This window comes from Pezoporus occidentalis, unplaced genomic scaffold (assembly GCF_034315485.1).
Source record: "Pezoporus occidentalis ecotype Australia unplaced genomic scaffold, CSIRO_AGI_Poc_V1 ctg49, whole genome shotgun sequence".
Taxonomy (NCBI): Eukaryota; Metazoa; Chordata; class Aves; order Psittaciformes; family Psittacidae; genus Pezoporus; species Pezoporus occidentalis.
The window spans coordinates 3,517,414-3,544,672 of NW_026915824.1; the positions used below are offsets into that span (position 1 = coordinate 3,517,414).

General features: G+C 40.9%; 2 protein-coding genes and 1 long non-coding RNA gene across 5 annotated transcripts in view; 1 reads left to right on the forward strand and 2 right to left on the reverse strand.

The window, feature by feature from the left end:
- NFKB1 (nuclear factor kappa B subunit 1) overlaps nucleotides 1-1,833 on the reverse strand; it is a 61,485-nt gene extending 59,652 nt beyond the window's left edge. For both annotated transcript variants that reach the window (XM_062636720.1, XM_062636719.1), the window contains exon 1: nucleotides 1,678-1,833. The gene's annotated coding sequence lies outside the window, so the exon portion shown is untranslated. The remainder of the gene's footprint in view (nucleotides 1-1,677) is intronic.
- LOC134173055 (uncharacterized) overlaps nucleotides 1-18,293 on the reverse strand; it is a 314,635-nt gene extending 296,342 nt beyond the window's left edge. Inside the window, exon 1 of the long non-coding RNA XR_009968115.1 lies at nucleotides 18,269-18,293. This is a non-coding gene — a long non-coding RNA (uncharacterized LOC134173055). The remainder of the gene's footprint in view (nucleotides 1-18,268) is intronic.
- Nucleotides 1,964-27,259, forward strand: part of SLC39A8 (solute carrier family 39 member 8) — a 61,610-nt gene continuing 36,314 nt past the window's right edge. Inside the window, exons 1-2 of one of the 2 annotated variants that reach the window (XM_062636726.1) lie at nucleotides 1,964-2,590; nucleotides 7,142-7,349. In XM_062636726.1, the coding sequence (XP_062492710.1) occupies nucleotides 7,260-7,349 (90 nt within the window). In that variant the 5' untranslated portion in view covers nucleotides 1,964-2,590; nucleotides 7,142-7,259. The remainder of the gene's footprint in view (nucleotides 2,591-7,141; nucleotides 7,350-27,259) is intronic. The other variant, XM_062636727.1, reaches the window with a different exon arrangement.

A 27,259-nucleotide genomic window follows, 5' to 3' on the forward strand; every position in this document is an offset into this window, starting at 1 on the left:
TAACACTTTCCTAGAAGGGGCAGCTACGTTCTATTCTGAAAAAAATCAAAAATGCTTTGGCTGAAATACTATTTCAAAAGTATACTTTGCAGTACATAGCACACAGACTCTGGATGTCAATAAAAACAAACTGCTGTATTTTCAACCCTGTTCTGTGAGCTTGACAGTGATGGTGTAAGCACCTTACAGCATGTAAGAGCATGGCAGAGAATTCATCTGCTTGGTACTAATTTTCCCTGTGAACAAAATAAATGAAGAGGGGACTGTGGAAGCACAGAACATACCAAATACAATCACCACTTTAAAACCATTAAAATAATCTGTATTTTCTTTGACATTTTATTCTTTAGCAAAGATTTTGGAACAGGAAGCTGAAATGAAGCAGATGATCCCTTGCCTACAAAGACTTATTCTGCAAATGCTTTCAGGCACTCACGTTTACTTATTTAAATGAAATTACATAGCAGTGCATTCCATTATTATAATTGCCAAATAACACACAGCTCATCTGTACTACAGTTCAGAAATTATAGCCCATTTTATGTTTATATAAAATAACTTTATAGTGCTTCCTTATCAGTTACCCTTAAAGCAGAAAGAGTCAATAGGTAAACAAATAATTGCAATGATAAAAAGCTGCATATTCTTGGGTTTAAGGTCAAATCTAACAGAGCAATCAGTCTAATAATATTCCTTGCCATGATGAAAATGTGAAGTTCTCACTACTTAGTACGCAGTTACCCTTAAAAATCTCACTATTTACTACCTTTAAAGTAGCCTTTACTTATACTACTTGTGACACCCCGCAAGCCTCACCCAAGACAAGGGCACCCAAAGCTGGCAGTAGCAAAGGCAGCTCCGCATGGTAACCCCCCTGTACTTTCAAGGCCAGCGGACGACTACGCAACAGCAGACACTCCAAACCGTGTCTCGCGTTAAGCACAGATGTCATCTGCGAAACCACTAGCGTGAGAAGCAGCACCCCCTTTGCCTACGAGCACCGTAGCAAAGCTGGGGTTTCAAAGTTCTTTCGCTTTACATGACAGCCCTTCACAGACACCCCTTCGTAGTTAGGAAGTCTCCTCACGCAGCAGCAGAAAAGCCTATTACGTGCTTAAAACAGATAAATCACAGAAAAGGCGTGAGGCATTTCCTGCACCAACAGGGCAACGAGGCGGAATCGCCCTTTCCAGAAACTCGGCGCCGGGAAGAAACGGTGTCCGCTTCTCGGCTTCCACAGTCACCGCCGGCAGGGCCGGTACCCGCACGACACACAGAGCCCCGCAACCACCCCAGTCCCGCCACACGGCAACGACCGCCTGCTTGCCTTCCCTTCCACCCCCGGCACTCGCGGCAGCCGCCCCGGCAAGCGCACGCGAACCCCCCGGCGGCCGGAGCTCGGTCCACACCCTGGCCGAGGTCATGGCTGAGCGGCTGCCCGGCGCCACACTTTCGGGCGGTAAATCTCTCCTCCGGGGGGCACCGAGCTCCCCAGAGCGCTCCCCCCGACCCAGCTCAGGCAGGACGCAGTTGCTCGCTCCCACCCCACACTCGCTCCATGTCGGGCCGCGGCGGCACAGAACGGAGGGAGCGCAGCCAGCAGCAAAGAAACCGAGGTGAGGGCAAGGCGAGGAAGCAGGCAGAGAACGCCGGGGTCAGGGGCTGCCTGAGGCTCACCCGGGGCAAGGCAAGGCTGGCGACGCCTCGTCCTCGTCTGCCGCCAGTGGGTCCCTCGGCGCCGCGCGTCTCTCAGCGCCGCGCCATGTAACCGGCGTGACGCCGCCGGCGCCGCCCGCGCCCTAGCTCCGCGCGGACTTTCCCTCCTCCCTCTCTCCTTCGTTCGCTCCCTCCCTCCACTCCCTCCCGTCTGCCCGGCCTACCGCGAGCCCGTTGGCGAGGGCAGCCGAGCGGCACCGGCCTGGCCCCCGGCCCACCGCACTTCCTGGCTGGAAATTCCCGTTGACGTTCCAGCAGCGCGGGAGGGGCGGGAGCGGGCACCCGATGAGGGGGCAGAGAGGGAGCGAGTGGAGGGGCAGCTCCGAGCACCGCCGGACGGCCCCTCGCCTCACGGCTGAGGAGAAGCCCGCCGCGGGAGAGTGGGGAGAGGCAGCGGCGAAGCGAGCGGGGCAGCGCGGAGCCAAGGAAAGGCCGGGCTGCCACCCAACCCCCGAGATGAAATCCCTCTCTCCCCCAGGGACAGGCCCTCCCGCCTGGAGGGAGCCGCGTGAATATGTGAGCCTTTTCATCCTAAAGGAATTACCACCGCCACAGGAATAATCCTGTTGTTGTACATGTTGCTTGGCTCACAGCGATGTTCTTGGGGTTCTTCTGTGGAGTCAGGCCCGACCGGGTGGCTGCCGAAGTTTTTTTGTCGGTTGATACCTAGAAAGTTATGAAGGGAAGAGACTGCATAGAGTTAATTTAAGCCACCTATGTAGTGCCTGACTGTTGGCTATCGTTCACGGGCGCTTCACAAAAGGAGGTTACTGATTGACCTGATGCCTGAGAACAGCACTGAGCAGCCAGCATAGGCTACACAGCACCATTTTTCCTCTGGATTTATGCAGCTGCTGGCAGAGCAGACTCCCAGGTTGGTTTAACTTCTTTTAAATAGCGCCAGCCATCAGTAATACACTGGTCTTCTTAGTACTGGAACTGAAGTCTGTAGTATAGAATCAAAATGGTTTGGGTTGGAAGGGACCTTAAAGATCGTCTAATTCCAAGCCCTCTGCCATGGGCAGGGGGGCACCTTCTACTAGACCAGGTTGCTCTATGTAATTAAGTATAACCTTTAAACTTTCTTCTTAAAATGCCAACATTCCTATTCGTCTGTATAGTAACCAAGTTTCCCAGATACATCTAGCCAAGGCTGAAGAAAGTCAGCTAGTGCCATGTTTAATTGGCACAAATACTACACAAAGCATTGAAGTTCAAACATCTTTATGCTGAGTCTTAAACGTCTACTTCGTTAAGGGTGAAGAGCACCTCAAATCAGCAGCCGGCGTGGCTCACCTAATGTGTGTTAGCCCAGAAAGTCAGCAGCACACCTGAAAAGAACCTGTGGGAGATTTTGTTATGCCATGAAGGCCACATGAGGTGGAACTTCAGGAAGTATTTATCTCAGAGTGGAAGGACACTAACAAAAATCATAATTTATAAGGGGGATTAAAAGCCCCCATTTAGGAGTTAAATTATACAACTACTGCTTCTTTTATTGACATAAGGCACTGTAGAGCAAAACTTAATTCAAAAGAAATAGGGTAAAATCATAACCCACCTGTTGACTGGAACAAGAAGGAATGGGTATTTTTATCAGGGAACTATTACAACCTTATCTTTAACATTGTATTGATAGTCATGTCACAGAGGGAGACTGTGCTGCTGCACACTTCCAGTCTATCCAGATGGTAAACAATTTCATTACTGGAAAGGGAGTAGATTCAGACGTTAACGCTTTGTGCCCTGTGTCTGGGTTGGGACAGAGATGCACTCATTTAAAATTAGAGCTGAGACTACAGAAGGATTTTTCTGTCTCTTAATAAAGAGAACTGAAATCTCATACAGATTACACATACATATGTATGAAAAGACAAGTCATTTCCTTTATTTGAATTGCCACTTATGCTCTGTGATGCACTTCTAAAAGTGCATTTCCCATTCTCTTCCCAATCCAAATTGGGGATTGAGATTGACTGACCCAGCATTTCTGAATAAAACATGTTTTCCCTTATTACATTGGAGTGCTTTCTGGACATTCAAGATTCTATGTTAGTCTTTCCCGTGGAACCAAGTGCACTGAAGTAAGCAGAGCAAAAGCGAGGAGAGAACTGGGCCCCAAAGCCCTTTAAGAAGGAAGTTTAGATGGATTTAGCATACACAAAGTTTCAGAATACAATTCATTTGAAATGAAAGGTGCCATGTCATGGCAAGCCAAAGGTGTGCTCACAGGGCAAAACCTGTGTGAACAAGTACCAGGAAATCAGACAAGTGGAAAAGTTCCAAAGCTTAAGAAGACTTACCTGGTGGATTTATTTTAAAAGGACACATCAAGTACCCAGTCTCAGCTTTTCCTATGACATCCTTATCAGCTTCTACAAACATCTAGATGTTAAAAGAAAAGCCTCTTCTAAATTATATTTAAAGCATAAACTTGTCTTTCTTATAACTTAACACCATGGCAGAAATGTTATTTCTGCTGAAACTCATGATAATGCCAGGCTGTTTGGTAAAATTATATTTACAGGACACTCTAGATAAATGAACTGCATTAAAGCACAGGCTTCTTACCTGAAGAGCCAAATGAACAATTATTTCTCTAATCCTGTTCCCAATCATTAGAGAAATTAGGCAGATAGTATAGACTCAGGTGTGAATGATTTGCACTGAAAAATTGGGTGCCTCTTTCCTGGGTAACACACATTTGCACTGTTACCTCTAGATACTTCAGTACCTGGACAACATCAGCTCACAAAGAAAGAGTGGGTGATTAAAGCTGGATGTGAAGGAACAAATGCTGATGTTGTTGAGCTAGAGTAGACCATGTGAAATGTTTCCGGCCTCGTTATAGTCTCTGGTAGCTGGAAGGTGCATCAGAGGAAAGGCTTTCTAGTTGTGCACTTACCCAAGTTGTTTCACCTTAGTAGGTTGTGTGTGTTGTAAGTTTTCTAATATGTAAATGCAACCTAAGAGCTGTGTCTGTTATGAGCTAGGTTTACTCTGGGAGGACAGGTGCCTTTCTGAGGGATCGGAATCTCTTTCTAATTAATGCCTTATTTCTTTATCATGCCTGTAAATACTGATTTGCCTCAGTAGCCAGTGATTGTCTTGCACACGCTCCAGTCCTCATGTAAGTTATCAATGTTTAGCCAACGTTTGCTGTTTGCATTGCCATTATCTCCTGTAACTTGAATCCACCAGGAAAATAACAAAATAATGAGCTTTAAAAAAAACAAAACTGTATTTTTAAGATGATGCCATCATTCTGAGACAAAATGTGTTGAGCTCTAATGAAGTAGACAATAGAAACCGTATAAAAAGATCTCTAAGTATTTAAAGTACATATGCAAATTCAACCTTTGAACTGTAGCTAGAACTGTAGCTTTTGAACTGTAGCTAGAGCAGGGTCTAGAGTTCAATGATGCTGCTGAATCCCTATGTTGCAGCGTCCATGAGAAGTACTTTCTGTCATTTTTTGCTGTTTTCTGGTGAGTGGTGATCTGGCCTCATTTCATTCTTTATCTCATCAGGGCTTAGATGGACACAGCAATGCCCTACAACTCTCAGAATAGGGTGGCGTCTCCTATGGTTATACAGATCACATCCTAAATGTACCATTCACTTGCTTCCTACAGAACCACAAATCAGGTATGGGACCTCATGTTACTACCAAAGTGGTTCAGACCTGTGACTGCGCTAAAACACTAAATTTCTAGCGGATTGGGTAAAAGTGCCAGAGCTAAAGCAGGAGAAGATATCAGTAGTGAATAGATGTTTGGGGGAATAAATTTAGTAGACTTAAGTAAGAGAACCATGAGGTTGTAAACATGGCTGGTGTGTATAATTAATAGAGAAAGGGGAACCTCTGAAGAGAGCTAGAAGTAAACAAGAAAAGGAAGACTAAAGGCAAAAAAAACCCAAACAAACAACAAACAAACACCAAAAACCCAAAAGCAAACCAGAAGTTATCATGAAACCTTGAATAGCGTATAACTGAGGGTAAGCACTAATCTGAATAGGAGTGTGGGTGAACCTACATTTCTGTGTGATAGCTGACATTTGTGCCTAGATAGCTGTAAATAACAGGTTAGCTTAGCTCTACATTCCAAGTGGGGAGAAGATCTGAATGGATGGAAGGCAGTTTATTAGATTCCCTTTTCTATTTTTTCTCTTCCAACATCCTATAGTTTTCTTGCATTAATAGCTGATAGTTACGAGTCTCCTTTTATCTCTTTTTCCACGAAGTAAGCCTGCCAATTAATTTAGAAAATAAATCCATGCATAAACACTCACATTAGGTATTATGATAACAACTTTAGCTCTGACATCATCTGATTTGTTCTCAAATATGACTGCTCAACATTAACTGTTACAGCTATGATATTGTATAGGGTGTCACTAACTTAAAGACATGGACAGAACCAAGCAGAGAAGGCAATTTTATGTGTATCATTTTTGGAATGGTTAGCCTAGCCTCCCCTCAGTTTGGCTGTGTAATGCCAGGCCTCCTTCTGTCCTTTTTCTTTCATACTGGCAGATAGCAAGGAGCATTTCACAACAAACCTCTCAGTTGCACCGAAAATTTTGGTTTATATTTTGCGTGAACTTACTGCGAGGGAGCTGCTTTCAAGGAAGAGAAGTTGTTCCCTGCATAGTTTGCCTGAGCCTCGAAGCGGCTTCATGTAGAAGATACTGACTGCTCTAAAAGTGGTATCTAAGCTGGTCATATTTACAGAATCTATAAGACCATTAGTGGTGTGTAATGCTACAATGTGAAGGACATGTACCGTAGAGCCAAAAGCAAACTGCTACATTAAGTAGTCACAGATAAGAGTTCTGCTTTCTGGTAGTAAAACTAATAATCTACCAGTCAGTTCTTTGAAATCTGGACCTAGTACAGACTATGAGTCATTCGTTCTTCTAATGTTCAACTACCTAACACCTTGACCAGCCACTGGAGGCAGAGGTGTGGGGTTTTGCTATTTGAGTTCAGTGACAGCAGGTACTTGCTTGATTAATACTGTACTATGGTTAGTGTTTCATATATGAATGGATTGGTTTCTCTTCATGGTCTTTTGCGTATCTGAATGATATGTATTTATAACTTTTATCTGATTATAACCATCAGAATCCAGTTCAGGGTCCCATTTTTTTCCCAAGAGACGCACATTCTTCCCATTACATGGCTGCCATTTTAGCACCCTGACCATGTTTCACCCAGTTAGCTCAAGCAAATGAGCAGCTCTTTCATTCTTGTTGTCTTTGTCACTTTGTTTTGTTCATAGTCACTTTCATTAAGTATATGCTCAGCTCAATTTATGAGGTCATTTTGTGTTAGGTGTACTGAGTAGGACCAATATTAACAGTTTATAGAAAGTAAAATATAGCTAACTTGGTTTTATATATCTGCTGGTTTATGCCACAGCAGCTCCTTAAGGACCCAGTTGAGGAAAGTGATTCCAGACAGCTAAGAAATGTACAAATATATGGGAAAGAGATTTCCTCTGCCACGGAACTTTCAACATCTAAATATATAATGAGAAATGGATTATGAAAGCATGAAGTGGCATGCTCATTGCTGTTTGAACTCACACAGTGATTCATTTAAGTCTTCTGCTCAACTGCTGGTAGAAGTAAGTTCTGATTTCCTGAGCTTGTTTCTGTTGCAAGTTCTAAGCCTTTACCATCATTTATGATATTCTTAACATTCCTGGAATCTCTGGATAGGTGGCTATTTTCTCACAGGTTTTGATGAAAACTTAAAACTCATGTTTAAAAAACCCAGAAGTATCAATGTTCAAAAAGTAACTTTTAAATTGATGCGATTATTTTACGCGTATCCTGTGGATTTAGGGGACTCTATTTATGAGCTTGTAATGATGGGGGTTAACAACAGTGAGTGGTGACCTAAGACATATCACTAGCATAGTGGATCATGCTGTGTAAAAATACAAGATTATAAAAAAATATTTGGAGGGCACTACAAGAGGCAAATTGTCTGTATGGATTTGGTTTCATGAAAGCTTGTGTTCTCAACCTTTGCTGCAGAGCTGTGAGGGCTAGAAACTTCTAGGAAAGTATTCTGTACTTAAAGCTGTAACATCAGAAACAGTACAGGTGCTGTCTAAGATTGTGATAAGATGCAACAGGCTGTTGAAAAGCAAGAGAGGATGTCATGACAAGGAAAAGAGCCCTGTGACAGAGCAGGGTTTTGGAAAAAGAGAGGGACCTCAGTCTGTTTGCTGCTCGACACGAGAAAAGCAATGAGTGATAGTAGTGGAGGAAGCAGGATGTTCTTATCCTAGTTTCTTTCTCAGTTCCCCTCTTGATTTACTGATTGGAAGCTGAGGCTGGGTGGTAACAGGGCAGTCATGTTCTTTCTCTGCCCCATGTAAGAGCACAGTGCAGACGTTTTTCAGCTATAAATATCCCAGCACTGAAGCCAGAACTAATATGACTATGCAGTTCTGTTACTATTCCCAAGCATGTTGTCTTGAATGCTGTCATGCTTACAAGGCCTGCCTTGCTCTTAAGGCTAAGGATCCCCATGTAGTGCTGTAACACATTAGGTACATATACAGGCTCGGGGTCTCTGCACTGCTGAGACCTGACCTGAAAGTGCACGTGACTTTTGACACCTGAGGGTAGGGAAATGGAATTGCAACATCTTCAAATGCTGCTGTTTACCTAGACGTCCAAATAAGAATATGCGACTCCTGTTTAAGCCCTTGGGTGTATTTACAACAGCTCTTCCCAGCTTTAAGCATTGTGCTGCCAAAATTGGCTGCACCCAAAGACACTCCCTTAGCATAGTGAGAACACAGTGCTGCTTGTATTCAGATCAGCAGCAAACTCTTGTTGACCTAGCTGGGTGTAGGGCTGGTGGCTGAGGGAGGATCCCTGCCTTCTCTACAGACTTGGAAAGTGTTCTGACAGCATGTTTGTGTGGTTGCAGATAGTAAGCTGAACAGCATCTGCAAAAACAAGTGTTTTCTTGAAGCAAGCTTTAGCTTTGCAAGCTATATATTGGTCTCATAGAAGGTAAGGAGGGTGTCATGGTGACTTTATGAATGCTTCTGGGTAGATCCATCTGAGTCTGTTGTAGTTCTGACAGTGATCTAGACAGGTTAGTATGGTGTTCACGTGACAAAAATGCTATTCTTATTCTAAGGATACAGAACAAAAGCCTAAAAAAGTTAAGATCGAAAATGCCAATGTTAGGATGAATCTGAAACACTGAGAATCTTATTTTCCCTACAGTTCTTATCATTAGGTAGATGGATATACCCACACTTACCACTCAGGATAAGTGTGTCCCAAGCTTGAACAACGCATAGGGCCCTGGAGCCCACTGTGGCTTGCTCCATCGCTTGAGAGTACTTGGAGGAGATGGTTGTGCCATTAGAAGAAACTCATCTGTCATTGGATGGTACTACAGGACCTGCCTGACTAGAAAAGTTGGACACACTGGTATAGTACTTGCTGTTCTCAAAACATTTGCCCGTGTTGACTTCAATTGCACATGTGAGTGTTATTAGTATTTCTGCAATCAGACTTGGTGTCCAAGTCCTAGAAGACTGGCAACACTTACTACCTGTGAAAATTTTAGGTTAAGTGATGTGACTAGCATCACACAGGAATTCTGGCACAGAAGAGGGGACATTGCAGCTCACTAGATTAAGGATATGATACTGTCTTTTCAACCAGTTACCTGTTTGTTATAATCCTCCAGCTTTTGTCAGGAAATTCATGGAGGACCTATGGAGAGGAGTCTCTTTAACATGCTGTTCTTCTCTAGAGAGCAGCCCCAACCTAACAAGTCAGCTTGATACAGATGCCTTGGAGTGGGAACTTTCATACAAAGCAAAGAAATTTTGCTAAAGTTATGAACTGAAAATAATCTCCTCTTAGAAAGAGGTTCTCATCAATAGATTAATAGGTGAGTAATATAGTCAGCCCCATTCATAATATAAAGACAAATATGTGGTTAGAGCAAAAGTCTCAGAATCTGGCTTCTCTGTGGACTTCCAGTACAACTTTCAGAGAAGAGAAACTGTGACCATTTATGTTAAAGGGTGAATAAAGAGTGGTAAGAACTAAAATAAAGGTAATAGCCAGTGACCAATTCTTGTTTAGTATTGCATGTAGCCCTTAAATTATTTTCCACTTTGCAAACAAACAAGGAGCATGTCAAGCAAACAGGTTTCCACATCCTGGGTTTGCTGACTTGGATAGCAAAACACTTTTGTTTTGGTCCTTCACCGACATGCAGTAGTGGGATTTTTCTGGTTTCATTAAACACCTGTGGTGTGACACATTAAAACTGGGTAACTGCTAAAAGTCTGTCTCCTGATGTGCCAATAGTTTCTCTAAGCTGTGCCTTTAGTAGAGCAGCTTTAAAACCTTGAAAGAGTCTTACATAAACTTGAAACTGAAAGAGAGCGGGCCAGATTTAATCAAAGTATGTATGACTCATTTTCCACTCTTTATCAATATTTTTTTGTGACAACGTCACATCAGCAGCATCTGTAGCTGAAAAATACTGTCTTGCAGAAAAATACTGACTTTCTGAAAATGGAGTTAGTGATTCCCACTCTAGCAGATGATCTGCATACGAACAGCACAAGTTGAAACAGAAATGCTAAGCAGGAAAACCTGAAAATGGGACTACTGAGCTATAAAACTCTTGACACCTTTTATCACAATGACCTACATAAAAAGTCCACCCCCACTAACTTTCATCCAATATGACTTGAAACTGTCAGGCACCATTGCATCTCAGGCATTTATTAGGTCTTTGATGTTACTGAAATTGAAGAATTCTCCTCATCCTCACCATTTTTTAGAAGAAAAAATATTTCTGAAGTCATTGATGGTTTTTCCCCAATGTGTCGTATATGCATGACTACTTTCTTCTCATAAAATACTGTAAAGTCATCAAATAATCAAGTAGCACCACAAATGAGGATGCTGTCGTCTCAAACTGCCAGGAGCCTCATGGTTTTCTGAGAATTCCAGCAGCATTTCTCAGACTGTGATTCATGTCTTTAACAGAACAGGTCAGAGATCTCAGTAGAGAAGCCTGATCGCATGCAGCACATGCCCAAACCTGTTACAGTTCTTTACCCAGGGGCCAAGACCAACCACAAGTGTTTCTGTTTTGTCACCTCATTCCTTAACAGAAAAAAAAAGTCTATTGAGATTTATTATGTTTGTTATTAAGTTCTCTTAATAGCTATGCAAAGTACCTCTTTTCCATGCATGTATCAAAGCCATATCATCATGAAAAAAGTCATTCTAGCGCCTTTTAACTCATGTATGTGCTGCTGTGCCAAGACTTCTGTAAGGGCCTGAGCTAGACACTTTTTAGAAAATATGCAGTCGACTGAGTACTTTGCCAAATTCTCACTGTCCATTTCTACAAAGGAAGGCTTCCACTGATTTCGAATTCTAAATCTTTTCCACTTTGGCTTGCATGGAAACACTTGAAAGGTGTGTTAAAGGACAGACACACCAGAAATAAAATCCGAGTGGTGTATACAGTGAAGTCACTTCTCATTAATGGAGACCACCCAAAACTTATTCCTGCCCTGAAATCTACAGAAGAAGGACATATTCTGTTTTTAACATCTAGCTTAAAAAACACTTGGCTATTTGTACACTCTCTGAAATTCCCAGCTTTGGTAATATTCAAATATAGGATGTTTGTTAGGCAAGTACTTCTGAGCTGTGAACAGCAGCTCTGGAATCTCCAGACTTGCTGGAATAGACCAAAAAAAAAAAAACTGGGCAGCATGTCAGACTTCCTACATCAATCTAAACTTGTTTAATGAAGACTGGAGATAAAAAAAATACAGAGGAAATTCTGAGTAAATGGAGTTGCTATTTATCAGTGTCTGTCTTGGCTGCACAAGAAGGGAGAGAATCTTGACACAGAGCAAACAAGAAAAAAGCCCCAGTGGATTTCCATCTAATCCACTGCATTAAACACAAGCCCACACAGACAACTGGGTACATTGCTCTGCTTGCCACTGTGTAAAGGCTTCCCACAGCAGAATTAAAGGCCAAAGAATTGTAGTACGAACAGAAGGCCATAGAGCTAAGGAAATTACTCTTAAAATAACAGCTTTCTAAAAATTAAAGAGACTGCAACAGAGAAGAGACAGCATGCTTGGAGATACCAGTAAAGGCAGATTGGCACTCGAGTTGCCTGATGGAGATCTCATCACCTGACAGGAGGCTACATCAGTCATATGACAGGGAGCCTGAAGAGCCCGTTTGGTTTTTTTTGTTATTGTGTTTGGGTTTTTTGTTTTTCCTCAAGACCTGTAAATGCTTTTTTTTTTTTTTTCCGAGGAGAGGTGTGGTGTAATGGGAAATCTTTTGCAAAGCCTTTCTGTTTCTGAAGAACTCTGTGATTCTGTGTAAAGGAATGTATTTAATCTTCTGAGGGATTTAGGGCTAGGCTATGTGGAGAGGATGCTAAATTGTGAGCCTGTCTCCTAGAAAAGATCATCTCTACCCTGTGAGTGGTTTGGGTTTATTTTTGTTTTGGTCTGTGTCTCAACAGGATTCACCAGAAGTGAAGAACTGACAAGAAACATAGCAAGCTTGTGACAGGGAAAAGCCTCAGCCTAGAAAAGGAGTAGGGCAATTGAACTAAGTGAGCCTTACAGGATATTTATTTGGTGACAGCAGGAGCAATGTGATGCAGAGTGATGTGATAATCTGCTTGTTGGGGCAAACAGATAACTGACTTTGGGAATCTGGAAAAGACTACATTATGAGTTGTCAGGGTTCAAAGACGGGGGGGTCTTGTTTCCAGCTATATGGACAGGCTTTTGAGAAATGCTAGAGAGGAACTGACTCTTGTGGTAAAACGAGTAACAGTGACACAGGGAGGTTCTGCAGTCAGATTTAGGCTGTGACGTGAAAAACCAGAAAGCAGAACCTCCATACATCATTTTCTGGAATGTGCTTGATACCGCATGCAGTGCCAGTCAGATTTGCAGAGCTAGCTTCAATATCCAGCTGTGAAAATGACATCAGAAGGGAAGTTTGAAATTCATCAGGAAGTAGCCATGTAAAGTGAGAGGTTATAGCAAGTGTATGCCACACCATGCCTAAGTATCCTGGTCCTCCAATTGCTTCAGCTGAGAACCTGTACAATGTCTTCCTTGCCACAGAAACCAATATGCCAGAAGCTAACAGATTTTGATCTTTCATTTGCTGTGGGGTCAGAACACTATAGGATGTAATTCATTAGCTATGAATTGGGCTGTAGCCAGCATTGTACCACTGTGTTTCTTTTGTAAGTTTATACAGAGAGACTCCTAAGCTTTTACTTTAGGAAGATGGAGGCCACGGAGTTGTTCCTTTATATCTCTTCCATGTAAGTTGCCCTGGTTTCAGCTATATGATCTGAAATGGATCTTTATTATCATTTGGTGAACAGTGACTTGGAGGGGGAAGAATAAAAGATGGTATTGTGTAGTTTAAGGTACTCAATGGTGTATTTGAATAAGGTACAGGCTTTGGTACATGAAATAAGGATATACAGCCTACCTGAGTGCTGACATTCTTGTGTCTGTCTCTGATACCACAACCATAATAATCTTTATATAATTACTGACAAAAATTGCACCTTAACTGTATTGAACTCATTAAGTAACTTAGAAAGGATTACATTGAAATTTAGTTTGGTTTTACTAGCTCCAACCCTGTGGCAACCAGGCTAAACCTGGGCAATTCAACAGAGAATCAACCCTGCTATTTCTAGTGTCTTCACCAGTACATATTTTCCAGGTTTTACCACTAATCTGGATTTCTCACTGACTTCACCGGGAATCACAATCCATAAAACTAAGTTTTATAGTTTTAACTGATTTTTTTTTAATGCCTATTTTACCTCTTGCCACTTGCCACAATGTTAAAAAAAAAAAGCCAAATAAAAAACCCCAAAGTAGAGTGATATACTTTTAAAGGAAAACTGTCCTGCTTGTAGACATCAGAATAAGCCTCTGTAACTATCGAAAATCCAACCCTAAATTATGTTCTGAAGAAACAGAACACATGTCCTTCCCCTCCCACCAACATGCCCTTAAGAGCCTTAGCTCTACTTTCTTAGACCAGAACTTCACCTAATTCCTAGGGAGGGGGAATTTTTGGAAATGAAAATATTTTGCATCTTAGAATTTTGACAACCAGAGGGGGAATGCTTCTTTCTTCTCTTGATTCTGACTGTCCTCCCATCATCTATTTCACAAGACAGGTTGTTCTTTTGTTTTTTGTTTTGTTTTGTTTTTTTAAACAAAAGTGTTTCCAAGAGGGAACCGGGAAGAAAAAGTACGTGTAGAGCTACTGCCACCTACAGTCTGGCTGAGAAAATGCCAGCTTCGGGGGAAAACACAGGCGTAGTAATAATTTGGTTTAAAGTGTCCAGCCAGAGGACATTTCAGTATAATTTATAATATTTATATTATTAAAAAAATTATAATAAATTACATTTAGGATTCATGTAAGAATCCTTAAATGCCTTTATGAAGATCTTAATCAGGTCCTATTTGCTTAGCCTTTATTATGGGATAGATGATTTTTCCTGTAGATACTAATGATACCTTTCAAAACCTGAAAGGAGGATGGAGCAAGGAGGTAGAGGATCTCTTCTCCCAAGTGACAAGTGGTAGAACAAGAGGTAATGGCCTCAAGCTGCATCAGGGGAGGTTTAGACTGGATATTAGGCAAAATTTCTTCACAGAGAAGGTGATCAGTTATTGGAACAGGCTTCCCAGGGGCGTGGTAGAGTCACCATCCCTGGAAGCATTCAAACACTGTGTAGACAAGGCCCTTAATGACATGGTTTAGTGGTGGACTTAGCAGTCCTGGGGTAATGGTTAGACTTGATGATCTTAAAGGTCTTTTCCAACCTATCTGATTCTATGGTTCCGTAATTCTGTGATTGACACCCTAAAAAAATCTCAGTTTTTTTCCCCCATGTTATACAGTGAACCACTTTAATAGACACCAGATGTAAAGAGGAATGAGTTCCTACTGGCACCACAGTGATGGATGCTGTTGCTTCAGCTGAGCAGAAGTGAGGTGTGTTCCAAGAAACAAGAGGGTTCCAAAATTCCTGCAAACAGATCATGGTCAGATCTATAGTAGTTGTCTTTGGTCTTCCTGACACTGCAGAAGCAACAAATTGAAGCAAGAGATGAAGCAGTAGAGTCCTGATAGAACATGCAAATAAAACCCACAAAGAGTGGGAATATAAAGATGTACTGTGTCAAGTGCCTGGTTGCTGCTAGTAGAAAAGAGGTTTTTTTTCTCCCTCTGCCCCATTCTTTCCCAGTGAATGTCAGACAGTTTTTGAAGGAGTTAGTCTAAAAAAGTCAGAAAATATCATGCCTTTTGGGAAACTCTCATGACCTTTAAGGAGAAGATGGTACTGAAAACCATTCAGACCAGCTACATGATCTAATTCCCCCCGGCCCTCCTCTTTAACCAGCCAATGTTGTGAAGATGTGTTCAGTGGTGGTGTTTGTATCATTCTGTTCTGGAAGCAACACAGGTGCTTGTGCCTATGTTTCACTGATAATCTGACAACAAACATAACTTTTTTCAAAGCCTATTAAATATGTGTTTAACAGCCTGGAGTTTTTTGGGTTGGTGTTAATTTTTTTTTTTCTTTCAGGTTTTAGGCTACTCTAGTAGCATGTTTAGCTCCACTTGATGGCGATATGTAGACAGCATGGATTGGTTTTCTATTAATTATAGGAGTTCTAGCTTTAGATGTTTTAAAAGTTTCTTTTCAGCCTATAGTCTTCAGTGACTTAAAAATAGTGATCAATCAAATTAAACTCACATGGTCCTAATTAGTCATTTAGGCTTGTATTTATCACTGGGTTTGGACAATGATGACTTGTATACCTGTGTTCTTTGCAAAATGAAGGCAGCCTTACACATAATCAGAACATAGAAATTGGAAATCCAAGGTAAGCCAACAGGACAACGGCAGCGGCTGCTGTTGCCATCGTCTAGGAACGCATGTTGTAGGTTTGTGACTGACGGTAGATGGAAGAAATTCAAGCTATGAGCAATTCTGGCATTGGTAGGTGAGGCATCTATGATACTGAAGTATCTTATGGCTCTGGATTTGATAAGAAGTTATAATCTTAACAAATGTACTATTAGTTGAGAATCTGGGGGGGCTTCAGGAATGGATTCAACCCTTGTCCTCTGTCGTTCCTTCATGACAGTGAAATAGTTGGTGAGATTATACATGCAAACACAAGGATGATTCCGTGTTGTTAACATGCTACAGAAGGATTTGGGTAGCATGGGTTCAGTTCCTTACTTTGCAACAGTTTGAGTGACCTGAAGTATGCAGGCCAAGGCCAGCAAAAGGGCTTATACACAGCTCCTCATACTAATGAGTATTAGACACTTGAATTTCATTGCAGATTTGTCCCTTAATCTATTTCAGTCCAATTATTTAATCTGAAATAGGGATGGTATTCCTCTCCCATGCTATGGTTGTGCCTCTTTTATTTGTGTAAGCTCTTCATTGAGGACTGGTTTTCACCAGTATGTGGAGAGACCAGTGGTATTCTTGTCTCAATGGACAGTAAGATAATTCACAACAATCTGTAGCAGCGGTGATAATAACCACACCCAGCCACAGAAGAGAGTTAAGAGCTTTCTATTTTGTGCTTGAAACATACTTATTTCACTGACAAGGAGTGGAGGGGTAACTAGACTGACATGCTTTTCTCGGGAAGCAAAAGGTTCCCTTTACAAACCTGTTGTAGCTTTTGATGGTCTGTTAAGCGTTCAAGTTCTCTTGGGTCTTGTCGTGGTTTAAACTAAACCCAGGACATGTCTCTACTAAATAATAAAGGATTTGTGGCAGACAATGAAGTTAGGAATGCTTTTTGAATTCTTATGACTTCAAATGAAAGGTAAATAATTTCAGGAGTTTGGATTTTAGTGTTTCATGCTGTAAAGAAGTCACTCAGTATGTTTTGCATCATTTCTAAAAAATTATGATGGGATGTCTTGCCCTTATTATAGCACTTCGTTTTGCTGAGTGGAAAGTTGAAGAGAATAGGTCCCACAGCTTAAATCTCTATTAAGTATCATTTTGTTGGAAAATCCTCCATTTGAATGCTGCTTATTTTTAATGGTATCTTCGGTGATGGAAAGCTTCTGAGATCGGTTGGAAGACAGTGTGACTTGTTCCTGTAGCAGTCTCATAGGCACTGCATCAAAGATCTCTATCTGACAATGCCACATTGCTTACATTCTTCTTTAGATTGTTATAGTGTTCTTTGAGTGCAGTAGTTCCTGCCAAAATTCACAAATAAAATACGATTTAATGACCTCATATTTTAACATTCCAGAAGTCAAATAGTCAAACTTTTAATACCTCTGCATTGTGTAGTTTTCATTAGGCATACTCTGTAAATGGATGCAAACTACAAGACACCTCTGTTACACTGGTTGAGCTCTACTTTCATGAAAAATGTGTTTGTGAATTTAAGACATTTGTGTGGTATCATAGAAAGATGCAATAAAAGTGGGGCAGGCAGAAAACCCTGAGCATTCAAATGTGGTGTTCAGGAAGGAAAAAAAAGCAAAGCTAGAAAAAACATATCCAAGATGTTCACAATTTTTTTCAGATATAATATCTAATTATCTAGACAGTGAGTAATGACAAGTATATTCCTTATACCCACTTTCTGAAGCTTCTGAAATATTTCAGTAAGCATGTATTGAGGACTTCAGGAAATACATGGTTAATTTAATGTGAAAATCCTTACATCAACCATAGCATTCTTCAACATTTTGGTAATAGGATAACCAAGCCACAGTTTGAGAATCAAAATTAAGTATGTTTTGTTATTGGTGGTGGTTTTGTTGCTTTGGGGTTTTTTTAAATGTGATTGGAGAAATTCTTTATAAGAAGTATCTTCTTCTGATCTCTCATGTAATTACTCTAGCAGTTTAATTGTTTCTTCATGAAGTATTTTATTTTTTAAAACAAAGGTCAAAGGTTTCAGAGACTCAGCTGGAAATGGAACCTTTGTGCAATGACCACCAGTTGGCATGTGTGAGGCAGTACAGCAGCTTACTGTACTCACGGGAGTTATTTTTTCTCAGATGTGTAAGAAAAAGTGTGCTTTAAGCCTTCCAGTTTTGCAGTAACAGCAGAAACCATTGAGTCATTCCATTGTTTGGTCTACACAGATTACTTGGTTTGAAGCGACAAACATCCTAGTATACACATCTTAATGGCACTGTGATCTTAGCTGGTTTCTCTAAAGGCTATTGAAAGCAAATTAAGAAAATTAACTGCCTATTTCAGAACATAGCCTTACCTGTGAATGAGAGCTGGTGCATGGTGAGCTTTGCTGAGCCAAGTTCTGAACCTCACCTGCTGGAGCTGTTCCTTGGGAATGTGGTGTGCTGCTCCTCCTCTGAACCCCTTAGGACAGAAGTGATATGTTTTTCAGGTAGTACTATAAGACAACTACCACAGCTACCCTGTTACTGACACAGCAAATATCCCATGCTCAGATTCCATTGTGTCTAACTTGAAGGTATTGTAATAGGTTACAGCCTAGTAACCTTTAACAGAAGAGTATACATTAATCCTCTCCCCATACCTATATCATGAAGAGGATTCAATTTTACTCCTTCAGCCCAAATGAGCTGCTTAAAGAAGAAAGTATGAGATGCTTCCCCTCTTCAGGTGTGCTTCAAAAACTGAATTTATTCTAGAGCACTGTAACTTTTTATAGCTTCACCATGACTAGTCATGTTGACTTAAACCAACTGTGTATTCTGTCTATGGCAAAGTTTGATATTGACAGTTGAGCTAATGCATAATCCTTGATGAATAATTCAAGCAAAAATGGCCAGAATTATTAAACCAGTGCAGGGCTGCAGGTTTACATTGAGGGGTTCCTGGATTTTCTATTGTTGAGTTTTCAAATGTAAATAGCAGAATGCGATTGCTATGCATTTGATAGAACAGCTTTGTACTTTTTAAGGAACTCCAGAAATGTTGGACTGAATTTTACTGGATATAGGAAACTTCCAGTAGGGACCTTGCTTTCATTTAAGAGGCCCATGGTAGTCCACAGGCTTTTCTTTCTGAGAAAGTTTCTTGTACGTTCAGAAAACATGTAACAGATAAACTAAGTCTTTCCATCTGGGGAGGGTGATTTAAACAAACAAAAAAAGTCAAATATATGGCAAAAGTAGAAAATCTCACCAGGACATCAGCTTATCTCATTTATTTTGTATCCTAGGTAGGGGTGAAGCCAAACGCTTGAGGCATTCACTCATTGTCTGCAAGTTTTCACAGTGGTGTGTCTTATCTGTAAACACTTCAGTAATGTTACAATTCCAAGCTGAATACTGGAAAATGAAGGAGTGGTACTGTGTTGTTGCTGGCATTCTTTCATGACAAAAGACTGTTAGCATAATGCTTGGGAGCAGGGGTTCTCTCTGAACTTACTCATCTGAATGTATCTTAACTGAACGGCTGCAGGTGCTTGTATTTCTTAGACTTGTATCTCTGAAATACAAAAAAGACATATACTGAGAGTTCCTGTGGTGTTGTAGACTCATACAGGACTTGTTGGAAGTTAAAATTCGACACACAATAAACCAAAACTAGTGCTGATTTATTTTCATGGGCTGTTTGTAAACTGCAGTAAGTTGCTATCTTATGAGCAGCTCAGCACTCTGCATAGCAGTAGGCTGTTTGGAGGCAAGATAAAGAGCTGGGGCAGGGTACTGCGGCAGTTATCTCATCATGCGCCTTCGTATCAGTCAGAGCCCTCTGTGCCTGCTCACAACTGCTGCTGATTCTTCTAAACACTGAGACCAAAATCTGGAGTCTGTATGGGATGACTCAGGCAAGTGTATGCTAATATTAGGGTTTCTGCGTGTTTGTCCGATTTTTATATTGCAAGTGCAGCTACCATCTATGACTCAAATGTGATTTTTGGGGTAGCAAGTGGCCTTGCTCTGTCCAGCTTCTAGTACAGTGGGATCCTAGTCTGGGGTTTACATATTACTATCAGAGGACGGTCTGGTACAGCAATATTTTGGAGTAAGACAAATCCATTTGCAAAGTAAAAAATAAAGCGTGTATCATTAGGGATGTTGAAAGAAGGGCATATTTAGGGGTGAAGTGACAAGCTGAACTGTTATGACACAGACACATGCTGGTCAGTGCTCACTGTCTTGACCATATACTGTAATATCACTGCAGTGAGGCTGTGACTTTAATTACACTTGCATTTCAAGCCTGGCACAGCCAGACCTTTGCTGGACTTACGGAAAAACACAGTGTGTAAAGAGCAAAAGAGCTGCAAAACCCAAGAAACACTACCTCGATATGTTTAGCTAACCTAATTATTTTAATAAACTGCTTCCATGCTGACATGAAAGTTTGATAGGAAGTTGGTGTCGGGGAAATGCACGCTATTGTTGTAGTGCAAATCTAATTACTCTGTGGGACATCTCACATGCTTAGCCAGTCCTTGTCCAAGGATTGCCTCAGCTCTTTAGCAGCTCCAACTTTTGAGAGCAATGCAAAGAAACTGTGACTGCTGCTTGAGTTAGGTGGCTTCCTGATGTAAAACTACCCTGGTTTGAATGAAGAATTGATGACAAAGTAATAAAACAGTAGGCCGCCATAGAGAATGCAGAGGTGGCTAGAGTCTCTGGCAAGTATCAAAGGAAGTCAGAGGAGGTGCCAGCAGAGAGCAGTTAGAAGAGGCAACAGGTACCACTTCTGCCAGTTTCTAGCTCTACAGAAGATGTTTTCTGAGCATTATGCATGTCCAAATACTGTTTACCATGCTGCAGATTACTTGTGCCAACGTGTTATATTTAATTATTTGGCTACACACAGCACAGCAAGATGCGTATTAATAACTATATTGGTTATTGCATATGGAAAGCTGATAAGAAAGAGTAAGCACAGTTGGGAGTACTAAAATGCATGTGTTATATTTGTGCCATCCTCTGCTGTACCTTTCAGAATTTTTTAATTCCTTATGGTTGGTAAAAGGGAAAAAATAAAAAAGTGATGTGTGCTGCTATGCGATCTAGGAAGAAAAAGCGCTTCAAGTCAGTGAAACAGTGGTAAAACAAAAATAAGCCAAGAGCTCTCTCAGCAGAAAGGGTAATTAAAGTATTCCCCATCTCTTAAGCATTGTCCTTCCAGGAACTATCTGGAAGTTCCTTTTTCCTGAAGTTTGCCAAGATCCCCAACTCAGTAAAAGAAATTGAGGGTATGCAAGGTGCCCTCAAGAGCAAGGTTGACATAAGGTAGTGGTAAGCATGCTCTTGAGTGGTCCATGTAACACCCAACACATCTGAGACCACATGTTATAAGAATTTAATCTTGAACATTGTTTTTAAAACATTAGTTCTAATTTTAAGAATGATCAGCACTTCTGATACTGAATTTTCAGCATGACTTAGTTACTTGGATAATATTTTCTCTGCAATATGTATTCAAGAATCTCAAAGAAGTTCAGTACTACACTAATGACAGTTAAAGGCTGGTAGGATTTGTTGTTGTTTTTCTTGGCAATGTGACTGAATTAAAGAACAAAAATATGTACCAAGATGGAGGATATGTTCTGCAGATGTTTCTGCTTTATTGCTTTCTAAAGATAGCTTGAAGTTTTAAAATTTACTAACGTGGGGACTGGCTTAGCTGAAGTGAAGACCTTCCATGCTTTTAGTTTCTTGAAAACTATGTTATGAACAGAAACTGAACTATTTCACTTACAGAAAGAAGAAGAAATTAAATAGTCATGATTGGTTATATTCAATTATACTGTGCTTCCTAAGAAGCATAAAGTAATCCTGGCAGTATTAAAAAAATGTAGTAAAGATAGGTTGTCTCTGGGAAATCTTGCAAGAATTCCAGAGGGGTGAAAAAGGTGTGATGAATAAGCAATAGCAGAAATAGCATTGTTGATAGCGAAGTTATTTTCAAACTATATTGCATAGACTTTGGATTTGCTCCTAATTCTGCTAACATCAATGAAACTTCAGGAATTGCTAAGTAGAGGTGTGCTTGTGCCTGTTACTAAGATCAAAGCTTTTATAGTTCAGTTTTCAGTGGTTCTTACAAAAATGAATGTTTTGTTATGCTACAATGACAAGCACATCAAAATAATCTTATAAATTAACCGATTGCATCTTTTTAATTACTTATGTTGTCCATCAACCTATGATGTTATTTTAAAGGTAATCAAGGTAGTCACACAACTTGGTGATCAACAGAGACCTTTTCTTTCCAAGAAGTGTGTACCCAGCTATTTTTCTGACATCCTCCTTGGCAAACCATTAGTCTTACAAACTTGCATACGTTAGTGCTACTTGTACATGTCTGGGCATTGGGAAGAAAAAGGGGATGAGCAGGCACTGGTCATTCAAATTTATGTCTAGGTAAAAATAATATGACGTAGTAACACAAAGTCTTTCCCCATGTTTTCTTGTCTCAGCCAATTGATTGGGTTGTGAAGGTTCACTGTTCTTGAGGGTTGTGTTCTAAAAACATTTGTAAAGTTTGTATGTCAATAGAGGAACTCTATATACTTATGGATTCTCAATCTGAACTTTCTTATCTGATTGCTATTTGACTGTATTTCCCACCTGGGAACATAAAAAGGGCTAGTCTTTTCTCAAGAAAAGACTTTGCTGATTACTGTTCAAACTGTTAGAGGAGCCAGCTGTGTCTATCACAAGATATTGCATGACTTTGTCACTTTTTTTTTTCTGTTTATTTACAAAACTGAATCAGGTTAGATGTGCCTGAAATGTGAAGAAGTATAAGGCTTGGGGGAGAGTATTTGTGGTAGCAGAACAAGAGAGAAACAGGTCAAGACCTCTCTCTTCTGCTGCTTTCTGAGTTTAAGCATGTGCGTCTCTTTTCTTCCATCCAGTAAAGGCAATATAAAAATGGAAAGCTGTCTGATCATCTCAAGCAGGGCTAGAAGAAAATCAGAAATTAGGATACAGTATTCTAAATCTAGGGTAGTGGCTTCAGCAGGATGATTTAAGGCTCAATACTTGAACTTAGGAGATAGGTAATAAAGAGAAGCCAGGTCTCTAAGCTGTCTGGTAATGGAGACTCTTGCAAGTAAAGCACTAAAATTGTTTGGAAAGCCTCTTGCCAGTAATTGCAGCTGTTCAGTTCACTGCACAAATGAGCTGGTTCATTCTGTCTGTCCTGTTAAATCTTTACTAGTATCTAGCAGTTGATCTGATCATTTTTATTGTTTAGTAGCCACTCTGTAGTTAAGGACACATTGTTCGCAATATCTAGATAGGGAAGGGGAGAAACAATGAAGTTTTATTGTGTTTGCAAACAAGTCCATTGTGACTCTGTGGCATAAAATCAGGAGCACAGCTTGACCCTTCAGTGTTAGGAGGGCAGTGCTGAGGTATGAAGTGTATGGATTTTTCTTTCTTGAGTCAGTGCAGAGAAGAAGAAAGATCTGAAACCCAACTTGCTCATTTGGTCCCAGCTACCCACTTCCCTTCCTTTTCCAATGTGTTTTGTAGTTAGTTGCCTGCTTTGCCAATAATATTCAGAAAAGTATTGTTTCCTGGATATAGTGTATGTAACATGTAAAGCTAGCATTATCATCATCACTTACAAGAAAACCTGAACATACCACCACTTCAGAAAGGTACTGCTCTAAAGTAGATGTTTCACCAAGATTTAGTTTGAGTGCAGTTGTAGTGACAAAAGGGCTGATGAGACCGTAAGTAGATTTGCTGAATTCTTACTTAAACTGGCAACACTGTATGCCACAGTAGTATCACTACTTGCATCACGGCTGCATCAAAAGGAGCGTGACCAGCAGGTTGAAGGAGGTGATCCTGCCCCTCTACTCTGCTCTCGTGAGACCTCACTTGGAGTATTGTGTGTGGTTCTGGTGTCCCCAGCATAAAAAGGGCATGGAACTGTTGGAACAAGTCCAGAGGAGGGCCACAAAGATGATCAAGGGGCTGGAGCACCTCCTGTATTAAGACAGGCTGTAAAAGTTAGGGCCGTTCAGCCTGGAGAAGGCTGTGTGGAGACCTCATAGCAGCCTTCCAGTATCTGAAGGAGGCCTACAAGGATGCCAGAGAGGAACTCTTCATTAGGGACTGTAATGACAGGACAAGGGGCAATGGGTTCAAACTTAAACAGTGGAGATTTAGGTTAAATATAAGGAAGAAATTCTGCTCTGAGGGTGGTGAGGCACTGAAACAGGTTGCCCAGAGAAGCTGTGGTTGCCCCATCCCTGGCAGTGTTCAAGGCCAGGTTGGATGGAGCTTTGAGCAGCCTGGTCTAGTGTGAGGTGTCCCTGCCCATGGCAGAGGGAGGTGGAACTAGGTGATCTTAAGGTCCTTTCCAAACCAAACCATTCTGTGATTCTGTAAGCACAGACTATAGTATGCTACCTGATTTCTCAAGTAAATCTTCAAAACAAAACTGAAATGCCTGCTTTACACTGTCAAAATAATTTTCTTCTCCCTCAGAGTTGCTGTGTTTGTGCAGAGAAGGCTGCAATAGGAACGGCCAAGTTCTCAGTTGTCCAAACAAATCAAAAAGTTTCAAATTATCCTTTTAGCAGCATGTTTCTTATAAAACATCCAGTGCAGTCAGATTATATCACCAAAACCAAATATACAGTCCGGCATAAAGCCAGAGCATTACCTACAATTCTGGTTTATCAAGAACAATAATTGTATCAGAGCAGAGGGAAATGAAATACTCTAGCACTTGGGTACATTGTAATTAATGGCTCCCTAATACTTGGTGAAAGGCTGACATACTGGGTGTTCCCGGTAAGTGACTGAAAGCTTCATTGTTGGTGTGGCAGAAATTCAGACCTGGGTTTGTAGCTGAGTTCTTTCATTAGGTCCTTAGTTCCTTAGCAAATATAGTTGCTTCTGAATCTACTTTCATGTTAGTACTCATGTGCAGAGGCCTTGGCTACCGTACTTGTCCTTTCCCAAAGGGTTTTAGAAGCACAGAGTTTCTCACTAACACATTGGTGTGAGTAGCTAGTTGTGCACTGTCCGTATGCTTTTAGAGTCTGGATTAAGATTAACTTCTTAAAATCAACCGTATGGACTGCACTAAAAATAAACCAGTGCTCCACTGGAGGCTTTCACATCCTGGATTCCAACCTAACTACAGTATGGTCACTCTCTAATTAAGGATAGCTTCCTGTGGATTAGAAACTGTCTAATCCCAAGGTAAGTGAGACATATTAGCTCTTTTCCCAGCAAGTGTTGAATAATTGGTTTAGTATATTAAAATTAAAAAAAAAAGCCTAGCATTTGGTGTCTATACTGTAACTGAAACAGCTTTGCCAAGATGTAATTTATCTTTTCACTGTAATGACAGACTTTCTTCATTTACTTCTGTAAGAAATTTTAAATTTTATGAATGAATACTTCAGTGTTTGACAAACTCTGACTTGAACCATCAAATATTATCTCCATTGATAAGAAGCCTACATGATTGTTACAAGATGTGACTTCGCATAGCTAAGGACATGTATTACAAATCCTACCAATCTGTCTATATTTACCCATTATTTTACAGTTCTTTCCCATATGCAGTTCTGTGGCTCTAATGTAATTTAAAACCACCTTATGGAGTCTCAGGTTGTCTGAGTCAACAGGTGCCATGTTTATACTGTCCTAAACCTCATGTAATTTTTTCATTTGTGCAAAGTGCGTGTACAATTTTGGAATAAAGTTTTCATGTTGATCTGTACAACTTAGAAGGAAAAAATCTTTCTGCTTTGATGAATCTTAGAATTTTCAAGTAGCTGCTTATAATCTAGTGTTGTTCTGACCTCAGAAGTATATAGTTTTTTTCCTGGCAGCAACAAGCAAAACCCTGCCCAAACAGACAAAACTGAAACTTTTGTGGTAGGATGACAGCATTGTGATTTTTTAGAATGGATTTCTAAACAGATTCTTATGGAGAATTAATCTGTTTATGGCTTGATAGGCTACATTTATAGGTCTCCTGATAACGTAACTCTTTGTTTAGTGTAAAGTAAATAAACAGGAATAGCATCAGTCCAGGGGAAGGTGATGTGCTAAAAAGTAGGTAATATTGAGAAGACATGAAGTAACTTCTCGAGGATGATGACATGTGGAATTCTCAGTATTTAAACGCAATGAATTGAAAGAAAGCTCAGTTTTGCAGGTTGATTATCTTTAGTGTTGCTAGCAGCCTCAAGGGAGTCCTTCCTGTTAATGTAGCACTAAAGCTGTAGGGTCACAGTTGTTAAACAATGGAAGCAAAAGAGCCCTTGCAATCCCAGAAGAAAGCAGAGTGCTGGTATCTGATGCTGAAGTCTAATCTCTCCGTCTTCCATTTAGAGGAAAGACTACAGGGTTTACTGCTTTGAGCCAGATCTGGAGCTGCAAATAATCCAGAGAGCATATTTTCGGCAGCTCAAATAACTTAATGTGTGATGAGCTGGAAGATGATGCAGAGCTAAGGGGCATCTTCTAGGTTTTCTGGTAAATACTTGGCAATACTTAATTTCAAATGATTTTGGTGGTGGTGATGATGTTCTAGCTTCTGTGAAAGTGTCTGTAACTGCTGCCAGCCAGCACAGTTTAGAGCAGCCTTTGGCTGTTCCAGGACAGAAGCGGTTGTCCTGGGTTCAGCTGTAGCAGTCATTTTTTTTCTTCTTAGTAGCTGGTGCAGTGCTGTGTTTTCAACTTTAGCCTTACATGACAGGGATTTAACACCTTTGCGTCCTCCGGATCCTTCTGTGCGTTCCATGAGCTTGTCTTTCTGACTTGCAGCCAAGTCTTCAGATCTCTGCAACTGTCTGCTTGCAGGGAATGCTGCCAGATGCCAGCACCTGTCAGAGCAGAACAAACGGCATGGGCACAGCCCTTGCTGTTGATCAGCAGGGTGCTGGGATTCAAGGGCAGGGGCAGGCCAAGAGGACAGCTGTGAATCTCCTCCTCTTGGCAGGAGCTGTGCCACATATTCTCTGATACCATGGTTTGCTGTAACAGGATTAAAAGGTAGTACCCTAAAAAGCAAAGAAGTGTGTTATAGATCAAAATAAATATGCAATATAGTCATGAGCCGTTACTGAATGTGTTTAATTTTGTACAACTTGCTAGGAAGCAAGTGAGAACACTATTTAAGGTAACGCACATTAACTTTCTCAGGATGATTCCAGTTCCCTGCTCAGCAGCACACTTGTTGATCTGACCTTTTCTTGATGTATGGCCCTGACTTTCCTCTCTGCTTGTCTTCTAACAGCCATCTATGACTGCTGTGCTGTTCATATCCATGCTTCTCTGCTGTCTCTGTGCATCTGCTAGAAATTATGAAACTGATTTAGGCCATACATTACAGCTCTGTGGCTTTATCTAAATAATTTTATTTCTCCTTACACATTTAAGAGGAGAGAGAGAGAAATCCTCTCATCCTTGTCCAGTCCTTTCCCTATTAAATGCAGAA